This window comes from Schistocerca americana, chromosome X (assembly GCF_021461395.2).
Source record: "Schistocerca americana isolate TAMUIC-IGC-003095 chromosome X, iqSchAmer2.1, whole genome shotgun sequence".
Classification (NCBI taxonomy): Eukaryota; Metazoa; Arthropoda; class Insecta; order Orthoptera; family Acrididae; genus Schistocerca; species Schistocerca americana.
The window spans coordinates 402,469,520-402,492,623 of NC_060130.1; the positions used below are offsets into that span (position 1 = coordinate 402,469,520).

General features: G+C 42.0%; 1 protein-coding gene across 2 annotated transcripts in view; it reads left to right on the forward strand.

The window, feature by feature from the left end:
- The window catches only part of LOC124555474 (protein inturned), a 263,483-nt gene that overhangs the window by 166,613 nt on the left and 73,766 nt on the right, over window positions 1-23,104 (forward strand). For both annotated transcript variants that reach the window (XM_047129398.1, XM_047129399.1), the window contains exon 13: window positions 7,721-7,906. In XM_047129398.1, the coding sequence (XP_046985354.1) occupies window positions 7,721-7,906 (186 nt within the window). The remainder of the gene's footprint in view (window positions 1-7,720; window positions 7,907-23,104) is intronic.

Genomic DNA, 23,104 nt, shown 5'->3' on the forward strand with positions numbered 1-23,104 from the left:
ATTTCCAAAAAATGTCAGCAATAAAAGATTTACAGCTGTCAAATCCCACTGTCACAATGAGAATATAATTACATATTGTAGGGCATGCAAACTGGGTTATAAAATAACTTGTTATGTGACTGGTTCTATCTGCAATTTCATGAGTCCAGAGATACATCAAACAAAGCACAGTTGACAGTGAAGCTGAGAATTTTATTGAGTAATTTCAGTGTAAAAGAAGAGCTTCTGAGAATATTACTGATTTCAGGAGAAACATTAAGTGAGGAAATCTATGAGAAATGTAGAAGAAATGCAAAATTGATAAATGTGCCACTACACAAATAGTCACAAATAACTACTGATGGAAATCCAGGAATGACTGATAATATTGATGGATTTACTGCCCTCTGCAAAAAAAGATAATAATTTCCAAACCTTATGTTATATCACTGTATTATCCACCGGCAATTTTGTGTAGTAGGAATCTGTACCCTTTGGGTGTGTCATGAAGTTGTTACAAAGTTAGTAGCTTGATTGAAGCAGGTCTTTTGCAACATATTGAAGTATGTCAGTTCACTAAAGGCAAAGGTCTTGCAAGATTGGTAACTCTGGTTGAAGAAATATAAAAATATCTTTGAATAATAAATCAGACTCCTGTGGAATTAATGGACTTTCACTAGCTGATGAATTTTCCTTTTATCATAAACATAATGAAAAACCTAAATCATTTAAACTTGTAGACACAATGGAAAGATAAATATAGCTGTAATGTCAGAATCTGTAATTGTGCATATCACATCTGCAGATGAAGTAATTTGTGCAATTCCCAAATATGAAAAAGTTATAGATGAAACTGCTATTGACGTATCATCATTTATTATCAGTCTGCAATTACTGAAAGAAAAATTTTAAAAGCGATTTCAATGATTTAATGCCACTGAATCAACAGATTCTTTTATCAAGTCTGTTGGTTGCCAAGTAATTGCAATACATTGCAGAGTTTGCTGTAGTAAAAACAGAAGAAGTGGAGCTAGATATTTTGGATCTTCAGAATGATAATGTCCTAAAATCCAGTGCACCAGATGAGAACTTCAGCAATATAGTTAACACAAACAAAAAAAATCATGCTACATAAAATTAGTTTTGTTTTCATATACTTGTTTGATCATCGTTTTCATTAACGGATACCATAAAATCAAACTGCAAGTTGAATGTACAGATGATTGATGATTGATTATGAGTGAGAACATCTTTGTACTCTCCTAACAATGAAGCAATGAGCAGTGAAATGCAGTGCAAAAATAACTTTGAATTTGAAATTTAAGTTTCATGTAAATAAGTCTTATACCATATTAACATTTGTATGTTTTATGAAATAATTATTCTTTCACATAAAAATGTGAAGGAGAATTTTCAAGTGTTAAAATTATAGTTTTGGAAATATTTTGTATGTGTTGTGTCTATTTTTAACTGAGTAACTACACATTTACCTTGGTTAAATAAATTGTGTCCCTGACCATTCAATATTCAAGAATGTTCTCTTGGATCCAAAAAGAAAGATATTTACTCACACTCTGAGACTCTGAATTCATATAAGAAATATATAGAATACAATCTGGAAAGAATAGAATGTGATACGGAGAATTCTGAAAGGCTGTAAATAATTTAGTAATGAAGGCAACAGCTCAGCAATAGTAACATCATTAGTCATTGACAGGTATGCAAAAAGAAATGAAAATTTGCTAGCTTTTGAACAAATCCTTTTTTTAAGCTAGAGGACACACACACACACACACACACACACACACACACACACACACAGAGCTTTTTTGTATCCATATCGCTGACTCAATGCTTCTAGTGTTGGAAAGTCATTCTTAAAATATATGAATATTTAGAATAATTTTCCTAGCTGTTCGTAGGCAGGCTTGAGCAGTGATAAGAAATAGAATGTCACACTTATATAGTTACCTCAACTGTCTCTTCAGGTTGTACACCAACCAAGAAATTGTTTATTGTGCAACAAAACAAAAACTGTATACACACTCCAGAAAAAGAAAAACTTCTAATAAAACTGTTACTGGGACTTTGTATTTGTCCAGGAGGAAGATGCAGGCAGAAGGTCAAATACATTTTTTGGGCTACATATTTACAATTGAAATGTTGGCCTCCATATCCACATGTATGAGTCCAAATAATTACTGCTTAAGCAGGTTTGACTGAATTTTCCATTGGAACTGATACAGGGACCATATCTATCTCATTCTAAAGTATGCTGGCTGTATGGTGTATTATTTTCTGCGATACCATGAAAAGGAAAATTCCATAAGTGTTGTCAGCAGAGTATGAGGAAACTCAGATTACCTCTTTATTATACCCATTATCCTGGCAGATACTTTTCATGATATACCCAGACATATTGATGTTAGTGCAGAAGGCAGCCATTTTCATGAAGTGTACAGATGGGAAATAAAATTGCTGTCTGAAAAATTTCTGTACAAACTGCTTCAAACAGGAAAGACCCAAATATTCCTGTAGATGAAGATCCAAACTAGGTATTGATCTACACTGCATTATCAGATTCTTGCACTCTTAGGCATTTTCTATTCACAACCCAATGTACAATCTTGTTTCTGTCAACATTGCATTAAAATTAGTGTGTTTCATCCAGCCTTACCACATTCCACACAAATTATGGCTAATTTTGAACGTGTTGTAAAACCATATTCCAGACCATTTTCTGCAGTCTGTGTTGCCGCAATTTATTTCTTATAATGATCAAAGATGTAATGTGCAGCTTTGTTAAGAATGTGTCGCATGTTAGTTCCGTTTACATTTGTCTTGTGTGCAAATAGATGGTTGAATATGTAAATCAGTCCTTCAGCACAGGTATAGCCAAGGAGATGAGATATGTTGCTTAACCGGGAGTTTTAATCTATCATATACTACTGGTATGATACAGTCTGCAGCCAGCACAGTCATTTTGACTTCGACCCTCATTTGTGTTTCCTCACCAATTCCATTGCCCTGGTGGTGTCTTAGCACTGTCAGCACTGGTACCCAAGTTTCACTGAGTGGATGAACACATTGATTAGTTCTTTTTGCAGTAATTATTTTGGTCTAATGGGGCTTCTTCATTAAGAAACAGCTGTCTTATAGGTTATGGTGCTCTGTATATGCAGCATTTCTTGAATTTTTAAAGTCTTTGCTACATTTATACATTTTTAAGCAAATGAAACACAGTCTTATGCAACATTTGAGCAGGCATGTGACTCAGTTGACTTCATAGCAAACAGAACTGATTATGTCATCCTCCGTGGGGAGACATCAGAAGTGGCTATATCAGAAGCAAATGGAATAGAACATAATTGCAAATGATATAGTATTGGTAGTTTTTCTTTTTTAGATTCTTCACACACAGATAGCTGTATTAAGGATGTAGTGATGTTGTTTGTTGTTGTTGTGGTCTTCAGCCCTGAGACTGATTTGATGCTACTCTCCATGCTACTCTATCCTGTGCAAGCTTCTTCATCTCCCAATACCTACTGCAACCTATATCATTCTGAATCTACTTTGTGTATTCATCTCTTGGTCTCCTTCTACGATTTTTACCCTCCACGCTGCCCTCCAATACTAAATTGGTGATCCCTTGATGCCTCAGAACATGTCCTACCAACCGATCCCTTCTTCTAGTCAAGTTGTGCCACAAACTCCTCCCCAATTCTATTCAATACCTCCTCATTAGTTATGTGATCTACTCATCTAATCTTCAGCATTCTTCTGTAGCACCACATTTCAAAAGCTTCTATTCTCTTCTTATCCAAACTATTCATCGTCCACGTTTCACTTCCATACATGGCTACACTCCATACAAATACTTTCAGAAACGACTTCCTGACACTAAAATCTATACTTGATGTTAACAAATTTCTCTTCTTCAGAAACGCTTTTCATGCCTTTGCCAGTCTACATTTTATATCCTCTCTACTTCGACCATGATCAGTTATTTTGCTCCCCAAATAGGAAAACTCCTTTCCTACTTTAAGTGTCTCATTTCTCTCCTCAGAATCACTCGATTTAATTCAACTACATTCCATTATCCTTGTTTTGCTTTTGTTGATGTTCATCTTATATCCTCCTTTCATGACACTATCGATTCCGTTCAACTGCTCTTCCAAGTCCTTTGCTGTCTCTGACAGAATTACAATGTCATCGGTGAACCTCAAAGTTTTTATTTCTTCTCCATGGATTTTAATACCTACTCCAAATTTTTCTTTTGTTTCCTTTGCTGCTTACTCAATATACAGATTGAATAACATCGGGGATAGGCTACAACCCTGTCTCACTCCCTTCCCAACCACTGCTTCACTTTCATGTCCCTCGACTCTTATAACTGCCATCTGGTTTCTGTACAAATTGTAAATGTAGTGATAGCATCAGTAAAACATGGGGAAGTGGTCAGTACTTGGCACAACAACTGAGCTGATGCTCAATCTAAGCAAATGTAATGTACAGAAATAAACAAGTGAATAGATTCTCTGTTGTCTAGCTACATTATTGGTGATTAGTCTATAGAGTCAGTTACAACACTCAGATACAGGCCAGTTCAAAATCAATACAATGATTGCAAATGGCAACAATTATTTAATGCATAGTGACATGCCAACAAGAATTACAAAATATGTAAAAGAAAGTCCAATTTTCGTTTCACATACTTCATAGGAGGTGTATGTAACTCATGTTACTCACATGAATGACATGTAAATAGTAATTCATTTCACACCATACATTCTGAAGCACATATGGCATCATCAACATTAGCAAATAAAAAAATGCACATTTTGAGTTCCAAAATTGTTTTTGGCACAGGACGTACTTACCCAAGGTCTTTTAGATAACTCCATAAAAATATATCCACGGGTGTCAGGGGAGAGAGAGAGAGAGAGAGAGAGAGAGAGAGAGAGAGAGAGATTGCTCAAGCATGTCCAGGTAAGTGTTAGGTGTTTGTTGAAACACTTAGCTAATTAGCTCAACTAAGCAACATAGGCCAGACAGTTTTTATGCTGATGATGCTCACAAAACATTAACTTTTGGTGAGTCACGCCAATGCTTTATTGCATGTGAAGGCTCATCTGTACTTGAATTTTTGTACCAGGTTGCCTCATCATTAAAAATAAGATGTGTAGCAAATATTTCTTCCTCCATGGCTTCCAGCATTGCCATAACATAATCCGTACATATGATGTAATCTTCATGTTTCAATTCGTGTAAAGTTTTAATTAAATGCTGTTTCATTTTCAGCTTAATTTTGAAAACATACCAAACTGTTGGTGGTGGCATTTGTAACTGCCTACTGGTTTGGTATGGCAATTTTTGCTGACTATATAGCTGACAGTTACTTTTTCCTTTGCAAAACATTGTTTTTCAAACTGCTGATGCCATCTATGAATGTTATTGACGTTTGGGGTTCATTGATAATGAAATCTTGTCTGCACTGAGGTGACAGAATGACAGTTGTTAAATTCTAACATACAGAATACCTTCTGTACAACATCTGCCAATTTCACACACGTCATGGAACTTTTCACTTATACATCACTGCACATGCACTGGCATCTGATTCCTTGTGCTTGTGCATTGGTCAAAATTTTGAACTTCATTTTATATTTTCTGCAATTCTTATCCGTTTATTGCAATGCATTAAATACACTCCTGGAAATGGAAAAAAGAACACATTGACACCGGTGTGTCAGACCCACCATACTTGCTCCGGACACTGCGAGAGGGCTGTACAAGCAATGATCACACGCACGGCACAGCGGACACACCAGGAACCGCGGCGTTGGCCGTCGAATGGCGCTAGCTGCGCAGCATTTGTGCACCGCCGCCGTCAGTGTCAGCCAGTTTGCCGTGGCATACGGAGCTCCATCGCAGTCTTTAACACTGGTACCATGCCGCGACAGCGTGGACGTGAACCGTATGTGCAGTTGACGGACTTTGAGCGAGGGCGTATAGTGGGCATGCGGGAGGCCGGGTGGACGTACCGCCGAATTGCTCAACACGTGGGGCGTGAGGTCTCCACAGTACATCGATGTTGTCGCCAGTGGTCGGCGGAAGGTGCACGTGCCCGTCGACCTGGGACCGGACCGCAGCGACGCACGGATGCACGCCAAGACCGTAGGATCCTACGCAGTGCCGTAGGGGACCGCACCGCCACTTCCCAGCAAATTAGGGACACTGTTGCTCCTGGGGTATCGGCGAGGATCATTCGCAACCGTCTCCATGAAGCTGGGCTACGGTCCCGCACACCGTTAGGCCGTCTTCCGCTCACGCGCCAACATCGTGCAGCCCGCCTCCAGTGGTGTCGCGACAGGCGTGAATGGAGGGACGAATGGAGACGTGTCGTCTTCAGCGATGAGAGTCGCTTCTGCCTTGGTGCCAATGATGGTCGTATGCGTGTTTGGCGCCGTGCAGGTGAGCGCCACAATCAGGACTGCATACGACCGAGGCACACAGGGCCAACACCCGGCATCATGGTGTGGGGAGCGATCTCCTACACTGGCCGTACACCACTGGTGATCGTCGAGGGGACACTGAATAGTGCACGGTACATCCAAACCGTCATCGAACCCATCGTTCTACCATTCCTAGACCGGCAAGGGAACTTGCTGTTCCAACAGGACAATGCGCGTCCGCATGTATCCCGTGCCACCCAACGTGCTCTAGAAGGTGTAAGTCAACTACCCTGGCCAGCAAGATCTCCGGATCTGTCCCCCATTGAGCATGTTTGGGACTGGATGAAGCGTCGTCTCACGCGGTCTGCACGTCCAGCACGAACGCTGGTCCAACTGAGGCGCCAGGTGGAAATGGCATGGCAAGCCGTTCCACAGGACTACATCCAGCATCTCTACGATCGTCTCCATGGGAGAATAGCAGCCTGCATTGCTGCGAAAGGTGGATATACACTGTACTAGTGCCGACATTGTGCATGCTCTGTTGCCTGTGTCTATGTGCCTGTGGTTCTGTCAGTGTGATCATGTGATGTATCTGACCCCAGGAATGTGTTAATAAAGTTTCCCCTTCCTGGTACAATGAATTCACGGTGTTCTTATTTCAATTTCCAGGAGTGTAGTTACAGCCATTTGTAGTTGCAATATTCATTTTGAATTGCCCTGTATTTAGAGTAGTTTAAAGTAGAAGAACCATATACACGTAGTTGCATTTTGTTCATTACAGTGTGTATTGCTCCTCTGTAAAAATTAATGGAAGCCTGGAAAAACACTTCATTGTGCATTGGATGTTAAAATTCTAAGGGTTGATGCCATCTATTTCCTGTATTCCATTTTTCTATTATGACACATATGCAGATTTATGTAAAAGATAGCCGGCCGGAGTGGCCGAGCGGTTCTAGGTGCTACAGTCTGGAACCGCGCAACCGCTACGGTCGCAGGTTCGAATCCTGCCTCGGGCATGGATGTGTGTGACATCCTTAGGTTAGTTAGGTGTGAGTAGTTCTAAGTCTAGGGGACTGATGACCTCAGAGGTTAAGTCGCATAGTGCTCAGTGCCATTTTTGTAAAAGATATTTTCAGTATCAACAACATCAAAAAAGATAGTCCTAAATACTGCTTCATTATTTTCACAGAAATGTTCCAACAGTTTTATTTTGTTATAAGTGTGCTACTTTGTGAAACAAGCATATTTTAGGCTTGGATGCTGTATTAATGGCTTTCTGTTTTCAGGGACACTTACTTACGTGGCACATAGAACAGTGTATACTGGTCCACATTCACACATTTTTACGACAGCATTGCTTGCTGGAACTCAACCATAGAGAAGCAGTGCTTTCACTTCTGGTGTGGAGGGAAGTCTTCTTACCAATAACAGCACCTCCTGGAGCTCGTCATTTCCTTTTATGTGCAGGACAGGTATAGCTTAGAGATAATGTTTTAATGGAATTTGGCATTTTAGCCAGATAACCAGCTCACTGGTCATATTTTGTAAGCATATGATGTATTTAGTGCACACACAGCACTTTAGCTCAGAATGTAACATGTTGTATGTACATTGTGATGTACACACAAAACAGTGGCCAGACATAGCGGTCATGGGTGCATGAAGTATGCTTGCTTCTGTGAATATGTGAAGGCCTTGGCCAAAAGCTCAGTATGTTGCAGTCTTTTCATTGTGCCTGTCCACAACTCAGCATGTCATATCTATGGTGAGCAGCAATCTATCCTTTTCATAATTACCCATACACAATCATGTTGTTGTTGTGATCTTCAGTTCAAAGATTGCTTTGATGCAGCTCTCCATGTTAGTCTATCCTGTACAAGCCCATTCATCTCTACATAAATGCTGCAGCCTACATCCATCTGAACCTGATTACTATGGTCATGTACTGGTCTCCCCCTTTGCAGTCTGCCCCCCCCCCCCCCCCCCCAAATAGTTCCCTCCATTCCATTCCCAGACTGATGATTCCTTGATGCCTCAGGATGCATCCTATCATCCAATCCCTTTTTTCCCCAGTTTGATTCAGTACCGCCTCAAAGGTATCTAATATACCCGTCTAATCCTCAGCATTCTCCTGTAGCATCAAATTTAAAAAACTAATGATTTGTTATTGTTTGAACTTTTTATCATTGATGTTTCACTTCTGTAAAAGGCTACACTCCAAAGATCTTCAGACAAGATTCCTAACATTTGCATTTATATGCAATGTGAAATACTTTTTGTGCTGATGTCAGTCTGGATTTTATGCCCTACCTACTTATTTTACTGTCCGAATAAAACTCTCATCTACCACTTTTAGCGTCTCATTCCCTAATCTAATTCTCTTGGCATCACCAAATGTAACTGTACTAAATTGTGTTACTTTTATTGATATTCATTTTATAAACTTTTTTCAAGGCACTGTCAATTCAATTCAGTTGCTCTTCAGTCATTGTCCATATGTGACAGAATTATAATGTCACTGGCAACCTCAAAGTTTTAATTTCTTCTTCCTGAGTTTCAATTCCCTTTTTGAAATTCTCATTGGTTTCCTTCACAGCTTTCTTATTGTATAGCCCTGTCTCATTCCCTCTTCAACTGCTGCAACTATTTCATGTCCTTTGACACCTATAAATACGACTGATTTTAGTACAAGTTGTAAATAATCGTTTGCTCTCTGTATTTTATCATTCAGAATTTTAAAGACTGTATTCAAGTCAGCATTACCAAAAAAAATTCTTAAAATCTGTAAATGCTATGAATCTGGGAATGTTCAGTGTATGTCCTAAGATTGAACATGTGTTCAACATTACCTTGCATGTGTGTACATTTTTCTGGAACCCAAACTGATTTTCTCCTAGGTCCGTTTTACCAGATTTTCTATTTTTCTTTAAATAATTTGTGTCAGTATCTTGCAACCATGACTTATTAACCTGATGGTTCAGTAATATTATCATCTATCTGAACCTGACTTCTTCGGAAATAGAATTATTACATTCACCTTGCAAACTGAGGGTATTTTGCCTGTTTTTTCTTGCACACCACATGAAGTGTTTTATCATGAATGCCTCTCCTGAGTATTTCAGTAATTCTGAGGGAGAATCATCTACTCTAGGTGAAGTAGCCATGTGTTGAAGGTGCATGCTACAAAATGTGAAAACCCATGTAACCAGAATAATAGAAGCATATTAAGTCAATGACAAACAAACAGTAGTCTCTGGATTCACTACGAATAACAAAACAATACTCCCTGGGAACACGGCTTCGTGCCAGCATAGTATCTGTCAATATGCAGTGGACTGTCCTTGAATTGGTTAATTGGTTGTAGTTGATATGCTGCAAGGTTGGGTGCTTGAAGTTGAAGTCAATGATGTCATGCAGGGGAGGCACTTGGTGAGGGCAGCATTTGGGATGCAGCAGGCAACATGTTCTTTGGACTGCAGATGCAAGTGGACATCAGTTGAGCAAGTCTCATTTGCATGGAAATGAGAACTCTGTGAGGTGACAACAGCACCATGGCATGACTCCTTATGCACTACACCTGTGCTTAGGGGGAGGGCTCTGTACTGAAGAAGTGTGAACAGTCAGCATGTGGCCACATAGCTGCTCTGATATATAACTGCTGTAGTCAGTTGAGCCGCAACCTTTATAGCCAGGTCACGGAAAATTACAGGGATCAGTGTTTCGAGGCACGTGACTGATGGCAGTGAGAAGTGTTAGCACTTGTGGCAGCACCTGTGGTGAAACGAGCCCACTCTGGATGTGTGTTAACCACTGGAGACTTGAGGAAAACAATCCTGCCTATTATTGTGTACATTGGAATGTTTTCTTGTGATTGCCCAAGTCCATGTAGTAAGCAGGTAAAAAGGGCAGTCACTTGCAATAAACAGCAGCATGGTGGGTAGTAAGGTCATAAGTGCTATTTGTGTGATGCCAGACATGGGGCCTTGTGCTGAATTAGGTCTTCCAGTGCTCTGTCCAGTTCTTCTCGCTATATCATATCTCCAATCTCGCCTTCATCTTCTTCCTTTTCCCTTTCTATAACATTGCATGCTAGTTTATTTCCCTTGTACAGGCCTGTATACAAGTGTTGGAACTTAAATAGTGGCAACTATTTATTCACAACCGATACAAAAGAGTTACATGTTTGCACCTGTTACTGTCCTTCAAAGTAGTCACCAGCATTGTGTAGAACCCGTTGCTGGTGATGTGGAAGGCGTAGTATACAGTTAGTAGAGCCTGTTCTGTTGATGGTGCGAATAGAGTGGTCTACTGCCTGTCGAATCTCTGGAACAATTCTGAAACGAATGCCACAAAGTGGTTCCTTCATCTTCGGAATCAAATCAAAGTCACAAGGACTTAAGTCCGGGGAGTATGGTGGATGGTACAGTACTTCCCAGTCCCATCGACCGAACAGAGCAGTCACAGCTTGCGCTGTATGCACCTGCGCATTGTCATGCAAAATGATGGGTGGGTTGTGCAGAAAGTGTCGCTGCTTCTTTCGCAAAGCTGGTTGCAGGTGATGCTCCAAAATCAAACAGTAATACTGTGCATTGGTGCTCTGCCATGGAGGAACGTAATGCGTTAGGATAACACCATCACAGTCGTACATGAGAATCACCATAACTTTCACCGTACTGGGGCTCTGATGCACTTTCGACTTTCGTGACAACCCATAATGATGCCATTTGTTGGATTGGCTCATACTGTGTGGCCCATGTCTCATCCAGTGTAATGATATGGCATAAGAAAGCCTCTCCTTTGTGGTCAGAGTGCTCCAAGTGCATCTGAGGAGTGTCATAATACATCCATTTCTGCATTTCCATCAAGTCATGTGGAACCCATCGTGATGCAATTTTTTGTATGCCCAGGTCTTCCTTAAGTTGTAAATAAGATGGCGAGCCACTAAGGGCTGCTCGTACTTGAATGAACAAGGATTGCACGAGCAGCCCTTAGCGGTTTGCCATGTTATTTACAACTATTTATGACGTCGCCTTTCCGGCTTAGATTTTTTTAAATGTGACTTGTAAGTACTGCATCTCTTTCCAGTCAGTACAAACTTTAATTTTATCAATGTATTATGTACCTAATATGTTTTAGAACAGTTAGTTTAATTCTGAAGACAACGCTTATAGTAGCGTTGAAAGCTGGTCAATTTTGACTTAATATTTGTGACCGAGGGCTTATTTGTTCTAATATAATTCTGACATGATCACTGAACCTTAGCAGCTATGTTCAAAGTTTTAGATGTCTACAAGATGATCATGGCTGAGCACCACTTATTATTACACAGTACATTTTTGCACAATGAAGACTTTCTTTCTTAAATGAGTTACCCAAGAACATTATTCCATGTGACATTATTGAATAAAAATATGTCAGCTTACTGATATGCTTTTTCCGCAAGATTTTCAATGTTTCTGCACACGAATTTGGCTGAACTGAGTTGTTTTAGCTGGTCCAAAATGTGTTTTTTCCAATTTAAATGCTCGTCAGTATGCATCCCATAGAAATTTGAAGTTTACACCCTATTTATTATTTCCTCACCATTTGTTACACTCATCATTGGTGTAGTACCCCTGGATGTGCTGAACTGAATATGTTGTCTTTTTAAAATTGAGGGTGGGACCATTTGCAGAAAACCAGTCAATGATACTTTTAAAAACTTTGTTTGCCTTTTCATATATTGTTGTATGTATGCTTGGATTGAATTACAACACTGGTGTCATCTGCAAAAAGAACTAATTCTGCTTAATCTATACTGGACAGAAGATCATTTACATACATGAGAAACAGTAGTGGACATAAGATTGAACCTTGAGGAATCCCATTCGTGGTTTCTCCCCCGTCAGAATTAAGTCCCTAGACCATATTACTTCAATTACTAAGTACGACATTCTGCGTTCTTTTGGTTAGATATCACATTATCCATTGGTTGGCTGTACCATCAGTCCCATAAAACATTAATTTACCTAGGAGATTACTGTGATTCACATAGTGAAATGTCTTATAGAGGTCACAGAAAATAGCAGCAAGCACTGTTTTATTATTTAATGCTTGTAAAATAGGGTGAGTGAATGTGTAAATGGCGTTCTCAGTCCTTCTGAAACCCAAACTGTGACAATAAGGATACTGTAGTTACTAAGGTGAGATACTATTCTAGAATACATCACCTTGTCAAAAATTTTTGGAGAATCTCTTGTCACCTTCTTAAAGAGGGGTTTAACAACAGCATATTTCAGTCTCTCGGGAAAAATGCCTTGAGTTAGTGATGCATCACATATTTTAGATTAGACTGAACTTATTACGTGGGAACAAATTTTGAGTTCTCTATAGAAATCACCTTAAAATCTGATGAGCTTTTATTTTTGAAAGAATGTATAATTTTCTTAACTTCACAAAGAGAAGTTGCTGATACATACATAAAACTGAATTTTATGAAAGTTACGTTTTCAACATACTGCTGTGATTTTGCTTTTGAACTGTTTGTCCCTGTACTTTCTACTATATTTTAGAAATGATTGTAAAGTGACCCATCATTTATAGCCCTTCTATTCAGTTCAATAGTAATATTGTATTGTTCTGTGGCTGGTTGTTCTGTCTCTCATTACACTACGTATCCTTAAGTCTGTTGTCGGAAGTACTGATTTTTAACTTTTTGCACATGTTCTTTGATTTTTTAATAAACTTTCTTAGTAATTTTGAGTAGTTTTTGTAGTGTGCAGCTACTGTAGGATCCCTACTTGTTTTTGTCAAGAGACACATTTCCCTTTTCCTATCTCAAGATATTTTAATCCATCTAGTGATCCATGGTCTTTTACTTGGCCATTTAGTGTCCTTTCTGATAAGCTTATGTGGAAAGCTGTTTTCAAATAATGATATTAATTTATCATCAAATAGCTGAAATTTTATGTTAGCATTTGGTTCATTATAAATTACACCTCATATCATCTCATATAAACTATTCTTAAAAACATTTGTCCTGGAGTCATTAATTGTGCTAACTGATTTCCACTAGGAGTATCCATACTGTAAGGTGCTATGTTATTCATCCTAACTAATTGCGTGTCATTATCAGAGAAAACATTTGTTACTGGATAAACAGTAACTTTCTTACTTTGAGCTTCAGCAAAGAAAACATTATCAGTTAGGGTCCTACTGTCTTTATCCACTCGTGTTGAAAAGTTAATTACTGAGACAAAATTGTAGGATCCAAATAAGGTTTCCAGATCATTTTTCCTATGAGAATCCTTTAGAAACTCTACCCTGAGTCAATTCAGACTATTAACTGCTTGCTGTTGTCTGACAAATGTCACAATAAGGAATCCAGATTCCTCATAAATAGTTCAAAATTTCCCAGTGGGGATCTATATACAGTTACATCAATTCTCAAGAACACGCTTCTGTGTGCTGATCACTACAAAATCTACTTGTCTCAATGTTTTTGAACTTGTGTTCTGTCTTAATGTGTGTAACAACTCCTCCTTTTCCAGCATTATTTCTGCATGACTAAGCTGCAATAGTGTAATTTTTTATATGTAACTTATCTAACGCTCTGGTTATGTGTGCTCAGACAGGCACAGGATATCTATCTTTCAAGAGATCTCTGAATTTTCCGTACAGTCAAGAAGTTCTTCTACCTTACTACTTAGTCTTCTAATATTTTGATGAAATGAACTAAACTTACTTTTCTGAGCATTATTAAGCATTTTATGGGACTCTTTTGTTATTTTTACTTTTTTTTAAATGGGGAGCCTGAGTCCTGATTCTAACCTAAAAAAAAGTGTCCCTATGACAACAGTAACCATAGGGATCTTGCTACATATGATGGTGGTCCCCTGTATGTTATCTCCAAGAAGCTCAGCCAACCTATCTCTCGCTCTCCTGTTCAGGTGTAGGTCATATCTAGTATATTCCCATCTCCCAATTGTAGCAACTGGCTCTGCACTCATATGAGATTTTGTTTCAGTCAGCAGCAGCCTACTCAACTCACTGTCCATGTGGCTCACAGCAGTGTTTACCCAGGGCTGCCAATGGCAATGCAGGACCTCAGCAAAACTCACATTTGTGTGTGTAACTGCTGCTCCTATTCATCCAGGTTGCCCCTAATGCTGTAATTACTGTTCTTAGCCAGGCTGTTCCATGCTCCACCAACTACAATAAGCTGATCCTCTTTGCCAAAACCTTTGCACAAGTTCCCTATATCCTCTGTCACCTGGCTAAGGCTAGCAATTGGCTTCACAATAGTTGTGACGTGGTACCCTGTCCCTAATTTGTCCTATTACATCTGGCCTACACCCCTCCCATGACTACTATTTAGAGCAGCAAGACTCTTTTCTTCCTATTCTCTTTTGGTACCAGCCTAAGTGGGTGTCTTTGCCAGAGGTCTGCTGCATATTACTGTGACCTACAGCTGGATGAGGTTCTTCTCCTCCTACTTCAGGTAACAAGTCAGATTTATTCGATGCTGTTAACTCAGATGTAGGTGAAATTGAAGAACTGGTCTCCTTCCACCCCTTTCTTGTTACTTTTATCCAGTTCCCAACATCTTTGTCCCCTTCAACTTATGTAGTCAAAATTTTGTGTGATCTTATTCAGTCTGAAGGGCACAAATCTTCGCCTCCTGCTCAGTGATTCTCTTATCTTTTTTGAAAAGCCTACAGTTCCATGGGAGAATCTCATTAAGTTCCCTGCTCAGTCCCTATTACTGTCATCCCAGTGAAATTCCAACCCACAGTCTACACTCACCACTCCCCCTTTGACTATCCTACAGCAACATCCACACTTTACACTACACAAATTTTCATTACTTATGAGCAGGCCTACAGGTTAGTGTTTCAGGTGTATGATATAATGTAAAAAGTTATTTATTTCCACTTACAAGAACTTAGCACTCACCCAACGCAGTAACAGTTAAATTATCTTACTCACAACAGAATGTAACTTTATTGTAAGCAAACGTCTTATAAACAACCAATTAGTGCAAAAGATTCTAAATCAGACAAATTAAGATTTATGCTACTTTCTGGTAATATGTACTTAACATTAAATGGACCCACTCAGATTAAATTGTTGGAAAGGAAAACAGAACAGTTAAGTAGAATTCTCTACGTTAACTGTTCCAAAATGCAAACAAATATAATATTACAACCTGATGTTATGATCTTTTCTTGTTTTCTGGAATAATACATAAAGGAAAGTGATACCTTTAATAGCAAATTTAAAAATCACATGTAATGAGTAATTTGTACTAAACTAACTGTTATTACAATCTAAATAATTTATGTTTACAAGAGCCTTCTTCATAAAAGAAAACACAGACACTTATATTCACTGAAGCAAGCACACCTCAAGCACAAACGACTTCTATCTCTGGCAGCTCAGACCAGAATGCAGTTGTCATGTTGAGTGGTAATCTGGAATGAATTCACTGTCAGCTGACTTCAAATTGTTGCTCAATGTGACAGTTGCATTCCAGTACAACCTGCGAGATAGGGTGGTCGTGTCTGCATGAGGTGCGCTTGCTTGTGTGAATGTGTGTGTATTTACTTTTCTGAAGAAGGCTTTGGCTAAAAGTTAAATGTGTAACAGTCTTTTCATTGTGCCTGGCTGCAACTCATCATGCCATCTTTACGGTGAATAGTAGTCTATATGTTTCCTAATGTTGTTGGTTATCTGGTTGAGGTATTTAAAAACAATGAGCCATCTGCAATTGTATACGAGGTCTATTCATAAAATTCTGGAACATTCGCACCAATAGTGAGTTGGAGCAAAATGCTCAAGTGGATGAAGGTTGCAGAAGTTATGCAGAGATGAAGAAACAAGTACAGGATAGTCTAGTGCAGAGAGCTGCATCAAACCAGTCTCAGGACTGAAGGCTACTACTGTCATTACTACTACTACTGCTGTTACACATGAACAACACAGTACTTCAGTGTCCCACTCATTGGAAAAATTACATGCAGAGCAGCTAGCAGATTTAGAAGGTACCAGTATGGGATGTGCTGTGTCCTGTAGTGGTGTGTGGTTGATGTGGGAGAAAGCAGAGAATGAAAGACACAACAGCTGTTAGTTAAAAATTGTTTACTTAACTTCAATAGGTTGCAGTGGATCACAAGTGCATGCAAGTACAGGACACACTCCAGAATAATCCAAGTCCATCATCAAGTCTATATTAACACTGTAGTATCACTGCAGACACAGAGTATCCACAGGAGTAGAAAATTACAACTGAAGGGTGATGGTAGCCTGTTATACTCTTTCATAGCTGCACTGCCTGTGTCAGGTGAGGTGGGCATGTCTTTGGAGTGGCCGTTGGTCGGTGGCTACAGATGCTATACGGTTGTCTATGGGACGGTACCCTAAACATCTAGAGCCAATTTCTGAACTATGAATTGACATCCCCGACCTGATTTCTGTGGTGAACAACTCTACAGAAAGGACATATTATTTCCATACCACCAAGAAAATGAGATGGATGCTAATATAGGAAAACAGAACAATTTAAAAACTATGTGCGTACCAGATGAAGTGTCCAGATTGCCACAATTTTAACATTAGGAGAACAAGTAAATTGTTCTGTTTCACTTCCATTACCGATAATACATATCAGCTCTATGCTTGAAAGCATGATACAATCCATCAGTTGTAACATTTCTATGTGAAACTATAATAGTCAGACATCAAAAGGAGACCTACCACTGGTTGTCATAAGTATTTAAATCTACTTTGTGCAGCCACTGGCTACCCTGTGGAGCCAGTCGGCCTTCATTGGTGAAGCACCAGCAAACTATCAAGTAGCATATTTAGCTTTTTTTGTTTGTTTTCATAGTTTAATTATCAAGTTGTTAGTAGTAGGATGGATGGGGTGTGTGTATGCTGGGTGCAGACACAGGAGGAGCAGACAGCTAAAGACACTTATGACCATGGTCAGCTGTCTTCAGGGTGCTGCCTCAAGGTGTGGTGACAGTGGAGGAACTGGCACATCATATGGGGCACTTCAGGTGTCAAGGGTGAGTGGCAGTTTGTTACGCTGTCACATCACTTGAGATGGAAAGTCAGTATGGAGGCTGGCTGTCTGGCCTTACCCATTCACCCTGTGTGTTGACAGAGGCCACAGAATAGGCCTGAAGCACACAGATGGGAGGGAGGATTTACTGGTCGGTGGGTGCTCCAATGTTACGCACATTATGGAACCCCTCAAGGAAATAGCATACAGAGCCGGAATGAATTCCAATGTGCACTCAGTGTGTCTGTCGGGGGGGGGGGGGGGGGGGGGGGGGTGTCGTCTGCTTATCTGAGATGTGGAACAGGCCCTGCCTGCAGCTATTGAGGATGCAGGGTGCAGTAGTCTGCAAGTTGTTGCTTGTGTTGGCACCATTTATACCTTTTGCTTGGGTAATGAGGACCTCCTCAGTTTGTACAAGTGGCTGGCAGAAGTAGCAAAGGTTGCTGGCCTCACTTGTGGGGAGAAAGAAGAGCTCCCAGTTTGCAACATCGTTCCCAGAGTAAATCAGTTCCTGTGGCTTGGAGCCAAGTGGAAGGTCTAACCTAGAGGCTCCGTCAATTCTGTGATAGATACAGCTGCAGATTTCTGGACCTGTGGGAATAGGGTGCAGAGTTGTAAGATACCCTGTGGTAGGTCAGGGGTGCACTACACAAAGGAAGCAGTTACTCAGGTAGTGAGTCCCTGGGGTGCATATGGGTTTTTGTTTTAGGCTATGTGGTAAGTTGAGGTCGTTTGATGAATGCTCACTAGTCGATATGCAGAGTGTGAAATTAGATTGTGTAAAGAGTAGACCTCTTCAACTGTCAAAGTTTTAACAGTAAATTGTCAAAGTATTCATAACAAAGTTCTTGAATTTATTGCCTCCAGGAAAGTTGTCCCACTTAAATTATTACAGAACTGAGAGCTGATTGAAACTTGAAGTAGAAAGCTCCAAAATATTTACCAAGGCATGGAAAGTGCGGCAGTCACCACAAATGCCTACTGCAGCAGCAACACCGCAGACAGAACAGCAATGCGGGTTGCCGACTCCGCTGCTACGTCTGGCCGACGCAAGAGTGTTTACAAGCAAGTACCACAGTTGACAACAAACATGTAGGTATGGTCAACGTCCATCAGAAGGCATCAACCAGCAGCAGAGGATGGGGGTGCGAGATCAACGAACTATTTTCTGGCTATCACATGTGTGCAAATAGTCCCGGATATATCCTTCTGCCTGGGGCTAGATAAGCTGACACCCAGCCGTTCAGCAGGCAGTTCTCAACTTGTTGTGTGTAGAGAAGATCGCCGGTCCAGTGGTGTGCCACTTCAACCATCCTCCCTTCCGCAACAATTGTGCTACATCGCTTTCATCATCTAGGCTATCTACCAGCTGCTAACAGCCGACTATGACATGAAACAGTTGTAGGGGTACAGAGTCAAAGGAAACGCTGAGTATAGTAATTAGTTGTTATTTGCTTGATCCGCAGAATGGATCCTTATTGTTTTTTGGTTTTGACGAGTGTGTTATTGTTGGTGGTTTATTGTAGTTTCCTTAATAAAAACAAGTTGGTTCTTGCTCTGTAGATTTAGCAGTGGCGACGATTTTGTTTGAATTCCTGCGTTTCTCCATTGTTTGTTACCCTGGCTGAAGGTATTCCGGGTTTAGATGTGCCTTCGGCTCGCGTCCTTGAGCTATTGGATCATATGCAACAGACGAATGAACTTCTGATTCAGCATCTGCAGGCTTTGACTAGTGTTCCTCTGGGGGTTCCGACATCGACCACTCCTGCTGCATTCCTGCCATTTGACAAGTCTATTGAACTGTAGAGTAATTATGCCATTTGCTTGGAACAACATTTCCTTGCCCAGGGAATCATCGACACTGGCCAGCCTCGTGTGTTTTTTCTTGCCTGTGTGGGTCCTGACATTTATCGCTTAGTACAACAGTTGCATCCAGAGGTAGAGCCGCATGCCCTCCCTTATGAACAGCTGACCACCATTTTAACAGAGTATTTTTATGCCCAGTTACACGTTGCGACAGCTCACCACATGTTCTTCAGCTGTCAGAAGCTTCCATCACAGTCTTACAGGTAATGGATCGCTTGCCTTCAAAGGCTCTCCCAGGACTGCCAGTTCTCTAGTGCAACCCGGGGTGTGAGCAGTCATATGGTTCGGCCCTCGTTCGTGACGTGATCCTGGTCCATGCTCCTGACGACGCCTCGCGAACGGATCTGTTGAAGCTGAAGTATCCCTTCTTGGACACGTGTCTGTCAGTCATTCCTGCCCATGAACAGTCTTCCCATTTGTCTGTGGTCCTCTATGCCTCACCAAAGGTCTTTGCCACACGGCTGTGCCACTGTTGCTCAGAGCCACATCCGCTGGAGCAGCGACCACGCCAACGGCCCATGGCAGGCCCCCCGCTGCTGCCTCCTCATCCAGACCAGGTTATGGGTTCTCGGGCTCAGCAATGTCAGAAGCTGCCCTCCTGTCATTAATGCTTTTGTGTTTCGCACCCACACCATGATTGTCATTTCCAGTGGGTGGTCTGTTCCATCTGTGGGACAAAGGGTCATTGGGCCAATGTTTGCCACCCCTCTTCGTCAGTGGAGGTGGACATCATGGAGTTGGACGCTCCAGACTTGTTCTTGGAAGATTCTGACCAGCTGCTGAGTGCCTCCTTTGTCCAGTCAGTCCTCCCACACACAGCGTGGCCCATCGCTCTGACGGCCCAGATCAACAGGACTCCCCTCCGTCTGCAGTTGGACACAGGGTCCTCTGCCAATATTATTGACGCCAACTCTCACCGCTGCTTGGGTGCTCCAACACTCCGCCCACTCCTGACACCCTTGACAAGCTATAGTAATGACATTATCCACATGCAGAGCTGGTTCCTGGCGCAGGTGCAGTATGTCTCTTATGATGTCACCGCCCGAGTTTTGGGTCCTAGTCGCCTCCGCAGCCACTAAACTGTTGCAGATGGACCTTTTTCATTCTATTGGCCTTGAGATATATGATTTGGCCCCTGCAGTTCAAACTGTGTCTCTTGATGCTCTTTTACAGGAGCTTTTCGATTCCTTCCCTGACGTCTTCTTTGATTCTTTTCTGGGGGTGTCCGGTTTCAAAGTGCACGTTGAACTACTTCCCTCAGCTGTTCTGAAGTTTCACAAGGCTTGTCCAGTGCCTTTTCATGTGCAGCATGCCCTACACAAGGAACTGCGTTGCCTTGTGGAGGTTGGAGTTCTGAGACCGATTGGCGCATTGTCATCCTCGAAAAACCGAATGGGTCCCTCCGGGTATGTGGCAATATTAAGGCCACTGTCAATGCCCAGCGAGTCATTGACTCTTATCCTATCTTGAAGGTTGATGATATTTTGTCCAACTTGGCAGGTGGAAAGATCTTCGCAAAGATTGATCTTAGGGAAGCATACCTGCAGCTGCCAGTCGATGCTGCTTCTTAAGAGGTCCTCATCATCAGTACTGCCTTTGGGCTCTTCTGGTGCAACTGCCTGCCCTTTGGGATCACCAATGCTCCAGCCATTTTTCAATGCTTTCTAGAGTATGTGACTAAGGAGGTCCGCAGCACTGCCAATTACATCTTAGTCACAGGGATCTCGGCCCCGGACTTACCACAGATTCTTCGGCAACTTTTTGAGGATGTGCAGGCTGAGGGGTTGTGGTGCAACAGGGTCAAATGTCAATTTTTTTGTGCCACAAGTGACCTCGCTCGACCACGTCTTGAGCGCCGCGGGCATTCGCCCAGTGCTGCAGTACCTCGAGGCCATTCAGCGGCTCTCGACGCTGACAAACATCTCCCAGCTTAAATCCATCTTGGGTCAACTCACCTATTATTAACATTTCATCCCACATGCTGCAGCTCTGGTGGAGCCTCTGCATCACCTGCTTCACAAGAATGTTCCCTGGACCTGGTCACCAGACTTTCCAGTGTCTCAAATCTGCTCTTTTCGTTCAACTGTGCCTCATCCCATACAACCCAGGCAAGCCTCTACTTTTGGCTGCTGATGTGTCAGATTATGAGCTGAGGGCTGTGTTGTCTCATATCATTGACGGTGTTGAGTGCCCAGTGGCTTTCATCTCAAAAACACTATCACATGCACAGCGCAACTATAGCGACATCGAGAAGGAGGCCTTAGCCATCATATTTAGATTCAAAGAAGTTCCACGACTTCATCTATGGCCACTGGTTCACACTCTACACAGACCACAGCCCTTGGTCTCTGTGTTCGACGGCACATCCACCATCCCTACCGAGACTGCTCACCGCATGCAGCGCTAGGCATTGTTCCTTGCAGGGTACACCTACCACCTACAACATCCACTAGCAGGCCACGGCCCTCCATGCCAGCGCTTTTTTTTTTTTACTTCCTGTGGGGGCAGATTCCGACTTCGATGCTGATCTGGTTGCTTGTTTTCATCTGGATGATGCTGCCTCCTCCGCCATCGCTGCATTGCCACTGAATGCCTGGCTCGTTGCATAGCACAGTCTCGGACCTGGTTCTCTGGATGATTCTGCACCACGTTCAACTTGAGTGGCCCTCCAATTGTCCTCAGGTGTCAGACCTGGAGGTTTGGGCTTACTGGCCTCACTGCAATGACTCTTCCGTTCGTGACAGGGTTCTTCTTCTCATAGGGGACACTGATCACTGGCATGTCCTGGTACTGTACTCCCTCCGTCAGCTGGTCCTCTCACTCCTACATGTCGGGCACTGGGGGATCGTCCTGACAAAGCACCTCGCCCGCCAACATGTCTGTTGGCGGGGAATTGATAGCGACATCACCTGCTCCTCCTGTCAGAGTCAGTAGTTAGCACCACCACAATACCTGCTTCCATGTCCTCCAACTGCCACCCTGTGGTCCTGGCTCCATCTGGATTTTGTAGATCCATTCCTAGGATCCTACTCACTCATTTTGGTGAACACCAGCAGTGGTTTTCCATACATCACACGCTTGTCCTTGATGACTGCCACTCACACCATTCAAGCCGTCTCTCATATATTCACCGTCGAGGGTGAAAGCGATTGTGATGGACAACGGCCCGCAGTTCACGTTGGTAGAGTTTACTTCCTTCTTTGCTACATTGGGCATCCAACTACTCCAAATGGCACCATTCCATCTCACACCCAGTGGGTTGGCCTAAATGTTTGCCTGCACATTTAAATCGCAGATGGCCAAACTGTGTCAGCATCACTCCCAGGCAGCTGCCCTTGACCTCTTCCTCTCTACTTATAGTTCTTCTGGTCACTATGAGTCCTCTCCGGCGGAGAAGCTGCATGTCCACCCTCATCAGATGTCCTTGTCTCTCCTGATCCTGCTCCCCCTTGTCCAGCTGCAGTTCTCTCCACAGGATCCTGTCTGGGCGTTGGTGTTTCCCAAGGGTTGCCCCTGCTGGGTTCCCACCAAAGTCTCCACACTTTTTGGCCGCACCATGGCAACTGTTTTCCTCGATGGTGGTTCCCTATGTCAGAAGCATTTCGACCAGCTACGGCACCATCGTGGGCCAGGCCCGGCACTGCTGTTGTCTCCAGCACCGCACCTTCAGTCTGAGGTCTTCTGGAAGGCCAGGAGTTCACCGTCGCAGCCGCCACAGTTGCAGCCACTGATGTTGCAGCCGTCGTCGTAGCTGACGTGG